At 44.6% G+C, this 6,308-nt stretch overlaps 1 protein-coding gene across 1 annotated transcript in view; it reads right to left on the bottom strand.

The window, feature by feature from the left end:
- TFAP2D (transcription factor AP-2 delta) overlaps positions 1 to 601 on the bottom strand; it is a 56,818-nt gene extending 56,217 nt beyond the window's left edge. Inside the window, exon 1 of the mRNA XM_025383865.1 lies at positions 55 to 601. Coding sequence (XP_025239650.1) covers positions 55 to 93 — 39 coding nt within the window. The 5' untranslated portion in view covers positions 94 to 601. The remainder of the gene's footprint in view (positions 1 to 54) is intronic.
- Between the last annotated feature and the right edge of the window lie 5,707 nt (positions 602 to 6,308).

Here is a 6,308-nt window from a genome sequence, read left to right as displayed (position 1 = left end):
CCAAAAAAAAAAAAAAAAAAAAAAAAAAAAAAAAAAAAAAAAAAGTAATAATACCTCGGCATCGTGGACTAGTCCCGGAAAGGTAGTTGACATGTTGGGTTTCTCCGAAAGCTTACGATGCAATTTCCCCCTCCAAAAAAAGAATCGGGAAAAAAAATCCAAAGTTCTTGTATTTTCCAATTTTTAAAGGAAAAAGATGTTCTATAGATAGATATCTAAATTGTAACGGTTTTGCCCGGATCAGATAGCTCCTTGCCTCGTACCCACTTAAAAACCTGTAGGAACAAAATTTTCCCTCTGCACAAAAGCAGCTCCCTGGAACAGATTTTGTACTTGCTGAGTATTTCTTTGGCTGATGTCGTAGGTCCCTTGGTAATATAGAAGTTTTGAAAATTAAGCATCAGCACTGAGAACTGGGAGGACAATAGGCAGAAGAGATTTATCCCAGGAGACAAGGAATAAATATTGTATCTTCGCCTAATAAGGAACTGGAGGTTCTTTCAACATTTTTATCCATTTTTTCCAACCTTTATCATGCTTTTCTATACCGACTGAGGTGGGGACTCATCTCTGTGGAGAGTATTTGCAAACATTTTATTGTGAAGCTAGACATCTAGCTCCAATATATGTATCTTAGAGATAGAAATATATATTAATTAAAGCTTCCTTTTATATGGGTAAGTGTTCATTCCTATTGGTTCCACTCCCTGGATGCTGAAAGCTGCTTTTTCCAACAACCACCCGAATCAATTTTGCCCAGATTGGGGTGTCTGCCTTCGCCCAAGTGGAAACAATGCTGATCTTTCCATGTTTACATTGAATTTGGGTTCTTTCCCCTTTTTTGAAAGGCAAAATCAGGCAGTGGCTTGCACTTTTCAGCAGCTTTAAAAATAAATAACGGTGATGGACAGTCCCAAGTTTCCATCATCAGGAAATGGTGTAACTGGCAATGCATTTAGGAAAAATGCAAGGGAATAAAGATTTGAGACAAGATTCTACATTTAGGCAAAATGTTGTCTTTCACTCCTCAACCCAAACCATATCCCCCCTCTTTTGTGCTTTTCTTCTTTCCTTTTGGAAACAGTACTGGTGGTGGTGGGGTGTAGACCGTTTAGCAGTAGCATTAGGTTTTGGAACACCATTACCCCCAAAATAACCCTTAAATGCTTGGAAGTTATATTTTATAAATAGAGGGCAGGAAGGAAGCAGTGCACACCTATTTCCATCTCTTCAGTGGATTTCTTGACTTTCAAACAGTTTTTGAGCTTTCCTTCGTTCAAAATTCAGCTTCCTTCACCAAGCTGTCTAGTGCCTGGAGGGGGTGGTGGTGGCTATAAACCTGAAATACTGAGGCTTTGCTCCTCAGTGTCTATATTACAAGAAAGAACTGGCTGGCCCCACAGACTCATCTCATAGATAGAAGGGGTAATTCAGTCTTAATTGCCATTTCATTTGGTTTGCTTTCAAGTGTTTAAGCTGAGAAGGTGTCTTAATAATAAGCCGCAGGCAAACAGGCATGTGGCTTTTTTTTTTTTTTTTTCTTAGGTTGGGGTTTGGGAGGGTTTATTAGGATCTGCTCATGCAGGCTAACTGGGGCTGTCACTCAGAGCTCTTTGCTTTATACAAATGGACAAAGGCACACGACAAGAATTGAAATGTATTGTCTGAAACGGAGATACACGATTCTTCAGCCCCTCATGGGGTCAGCAGCCAACACTTGCTCCCTATTTCAAGGTGTGCCAGTGCCGCCCGCCCCACCGCCCTCCTTGAAATTCCATATTTTGGCCTAATGAGGTAAGAAGACTGAGAGACCAATGATGACAAAAAGGAAGAATATCCAGCTTGATCTTTAAGTAAAAGGGGTAAAATGAGTGCTGTTGGCTCTAGGGGTTGAATCCCAAAAATGTTTGCTGTGGAGTCTTTGTTTACCAGGTCTGAGTGGGGCCTCCATAGCTTACCAACAGAGAAAATAACTAATCTAATCATCTCTGGTAGGTGGAGACTGCCCCCACGACCTTAACCCAGTCACCCCAGTCCCTGGCAAAGTGCAGACCACTCCCGGGAAGAATACGTAGGACCCACAGGTTATCTTGGGGAATGCCCAGGTGCACTTTTCCTGGTGGATGATATTGGCTATCCCTTCTCAGACATGTTGCAATCTCCTTCCAAACCCCTCTACTGTCAGATACATCTTCATTGAAGGTGAAAGTACCTTCTTTTCCCAGTTTAGGTCCAGGCAGCAGACATAAAACCCTCTCCCTGGGGAACAACAATGAGGAGGCTCAGGAAGCTGTGGCCGCCTGCTCTGCCTGCTGGCCCAGCGTGTTTGGTCCACATGTTTGTCCCCGTCTGGAATAAGAGCCACACATAGCCCCCGCACCCCTGCCACCACACTCAGAAGATGTAGCTTTATGATAGTCTTGGTAATGAGCTCTAGCCTTGAATTCAGTACACCCCACGGAGTAACCTCCAGTAGCCCGGACCCTGTGAACATCAGGACATCACCAACTACCTGGCAATCATCCCATTCTACCCCCTAACCCCACTTTCATCGTTCACTTTCCTGAGTGATGTTTAGGTATCCAAACAAAGAGTGTCCAGGGTTTAACTTATGTGCTTGTTGAACTCTTGTGGACTCGAGGGGAACCTAAAGATACTGAAGAATGAGGGAAAAAACAAAAAAACAAAAAAACAAAACCCTTTCATTTGTACTTAAGGAAAATGAAGTAAGAAGGATAAAATGCCTCTCCTTTAGTTTCGAGATTTCCTTTGCCAGGGCCCTTGACCACCTTAGAAAGCGTCTCTCTTAACCCTATGTCTTGGCTTCCCACATCAGCATCTAAACTGCAGGGAAACTTCATTTGGCCAACTGCTCCCTCCCACCTCATCCCAACTTAAAAAAAATTTAAAAAGCTGTTTCCCCCTGAAAGAAACAAAGTTGAGGAAATCATCCATGCCATATGCACATACTGGTCAGCGCTCCCTTCCATCTGCTCTGGGGTTGCTCAGCGCGCCCCTTTTCTAAAGAAACTCATTGAGGCAGGTGTGTGGTGTGTTTTGTGCCTCTGTGTGTGTGTGTGTGATGTGTGCATGTGTAGCGTTCACTTCTGTCAGACACCCCACCATCCAATTAATAGTCTTGAGCAATTAATAAGCGTTGTGTGACTTGACCCAAAGACTGGGCATTTTAGCAAAGTTGATTCCTCTTTCTCTGTTTTGCTTCTTTTCCGGAGAGTGATTGGCCATTCATTTTCCAGTGGGTGGCGTAATTGAATTAACTGGCCACAGCACTCTGGAGACTCGGTGACTATTGCCTGGGGCCCCCTCCAACAGGAAAACCATGGTGCGCATTCCAGCCTCAGTCAGAGGCCAGGCCGACGTCAGTCACTCAAAATAGCCGGCAAGAGCAGGGTGGATATGCTGCTGGCCTTGCACCCCAGAAGCTGAAAAGGTTGTTCCTCAGCGCTTAGTACTCCTGTTCTTCCTTCTGGTTCCATGCTCCACATGCCAAGAAGGAATGTCTTCTGGCAGTCAGTTTAGGATTCTGCAAAGAAATCTTTATATATATATCATTACTGTCTTGTTCAGGATCCAGAGCTGGAAGAGTTTTGGGGTAGTCGCAAATTCCTTCCTAGGCTTTTAGGCCAGTGTCATTCATATCACTCCAGTTTTCATCCAATCTCAAACATCTTCACTGAAAGAGTTTGCCACTCCACTCTGTGTTTGAGGTTGGTGAAAAATTACAAACGAACTCATGCCTATCCTTAGCTTTAATAAATGTGTATTTCTTCAGGTTTCTTTCTTTTTTTCTTTCTTTTGGTACTTAGGATTTCCTTTGCTATTGCAAATTGATTTTGTTTTTTATTGCTTGAATACACTTCTCCCACAATATTGCCTATGTAATACTGAGCAAAGTGGAATAATTATTGGAATTATTTTGGGCATTTTGAAACCAAAATATTTTCTTGGATGTATTTAGACACATGAATCAACCAGAATATGTTCTTTGCTCTCTCACTTTTGCCTTCCCTCCCCTTTTCTTTCTTTCTCTCTTTCTTCTTCCTTCATTTCTTCTTTTTCTTTCCCTGTTTTTTTTCTTTTATTCCTTCCTTCCTTGCTTCCCTCCTTCCCTTCCTTTTTAACAAAAGGTAGATAGAGGTGGGATTGAATCTCTTATACTTATGCCTTAAGCAAGCATGTGTGTATGTTGTCTAAGAATGAAATTTAGTGTATTCTGCTCCAGTGGGAGATGCAGCTCTATAACCAGACATGAATTTACACAATAGGAAACAATTTCCATGGTCACAAAGCCCCGTCTTTGAAAGAACAGTGGAGCACTGAGGATCCCATATAGGTGAAGGATGTTCATTCCACAAAACAAAACAAGATATGTAGGTCTGAAAATCATCACCTCTCCTTACTGCTTCCAGCTTCTTTCCTTCCACTCCTTCTTTGGATGAACATGAAGAGCAGAGGTGCCTTCAGAGAACCCACAATAAGCAAAGGACTCTTGTGACCTATCTAGAGGTGTTTGGTTCCATCTGCCCTCGGACACCCTTCCACCATTTTGAGAATCCCCAGCCCTTTCAGTGCCACCACTGGTAGGCTTCCAAGAGGCACTCAGCCTGGCGTCTTCTAGAGCCAACCACAGAGGGAACCCTCCGGCCCTTTTATAGCAGGGTCTGAGTTTCACAGTCCCTCAGGATTCTAATGGTTCGGAAACCGCTTCTAGTCCAAGGACCTCCTGTGGTGTGATTCTTCTAAGCTCCTAACCTCTCCCAGTCACTTCTATGGAGACCGCGTGGGGGCAATACTTCCAGTGGTGGAAAGAAGAGTATGTTGGGTTCACCATGCCGTAACCCATCCCCTAGTTTATTCATTTATTCCTCACTAGTCGAGGTGAAGACAGAAAAGTGCTCCAAACACCAGGGCAATTCTGGGCAGAGACAGCAATCAAAAACTTGATCCAGTTGTACGGATGGGAATATTCGGAGAGAAAAGGCATGGTAACAGCACTCATGCGCAGATGTGCGAGGTTTCCCCTCCCAGTGATTGCTTCCTTTCCTTCTGGCTTGTGCTGATGCCGACTCTGGGTCTTTTTCGAAAGATTCCTCCCCTTTTCCAGTAATCAAATCTGATGATTCTTAATAAATTATCAAGTAATCAAATTTGATAACTATTCTACTTCTTCTCGGTATTCCACACCCATCCCACTTTCTATGACAGAAGGACCACGTTGTGTAAAACGTTACCTAACTGCAAACAAGAAAAGGAGACTTTTTTTTTTTTTTTTTTTTTTTTTTTTTTTTTTTTTTGAGACGGAGTCTCTGTCGCCCAGGCTGGAGTATGGTGGGTGGCGCGATCTCGGTTCACTGCAACCTCCGCCTCCCGGGTTCAAGTGATTCTCCTGCCCCAGCCTCCCAAGTAGCTGGGACTACAGGCGCGTTCCACCACGTCCGGCTAATTTTTTAGTGGAGACGGGGCTTCACCGTATTAGCGAGGATGGTCTCGAACTCCTCGCCTCGTGATCCGCCTGCCTCGGCCTCCCAAAGTGCTCGGATGTAATTACAGGCGTGAGCAACCGCGCCCCGGCAAGGCAGGCCATTTTTAGAAAGAGCTTTAGGAAGTTTAGGGGAAATTAACATTTCTGACAGACTCTGCAGTCATTTTAGTTTAAGGGTTGTCATTGATTTTTTTAAACTCATTTTCCTTTCTTTTCTTTTCTTCTTCTTCTTCTTCTTCTTTTTTTTTTTTTCCCCAAAACCTCCTCCTACACGACCCTACCCCGCCCCCTGGGCTGTTTGTTAAAAGTCTAACACGGATCTGTATCCCTCCTTAGCCTTGCAGGCGACAGGCAACACGGATTCCATAATCGTACAGAGAAAATGCATTTGCAAGCAATTAAAAAGCCTTGCGAACGAATTAGTGGAAAATTAAGTGGGAGAACTCCCTCGTCTGAAGTCTTCTCTTTGATAACAATGGAACTTGGAGCCCAGGCCCTCATCTGAGACGGCAGGCTCCCTTCCCTTCTGCAACAGCTGCCAAGCAGTGCTCAGGCAAGGCGCAAACTCACCCGCCCTCTGCACGAAGCTCGGGCGCATGCACAGCCTGCCTCGCCAGCCCTACCGCGTCAGCGGACGTTCACTCCCAGGCAGCAGGGCCGGAGACCGGGAGGGCACAATGCCCTGGAGGCCTCCTGGCTGGTTGCACGCCTTCAGGCAGGAAGCCAGCTCTTCTGGCTAAGGTCTTGCTCCCGTGGGAAACTTGTCCCTTTTGGCCAAGAAATGTTTGAGTTCCGAAAGAGGCTG

This window comes from Theropithecus gelada, chromosome 4 (assembly GCF_003255815.1).
Source record: "Theropithecus gelada isolate Dixy chromosome 4, Tgel_1.0, whole genome shotgun sequence".
Taxonomy (NCBI): Eukaryota; Metazoa; Chordata; class Mammalia; order Primates; family Cercopithecidae; genus Theropithecus; species Theropithecus gelada.
Note: the sequence above shows the minus strand (reverse complement) of the source record. Positions and strands in the feature narration are given on the sequence as shown.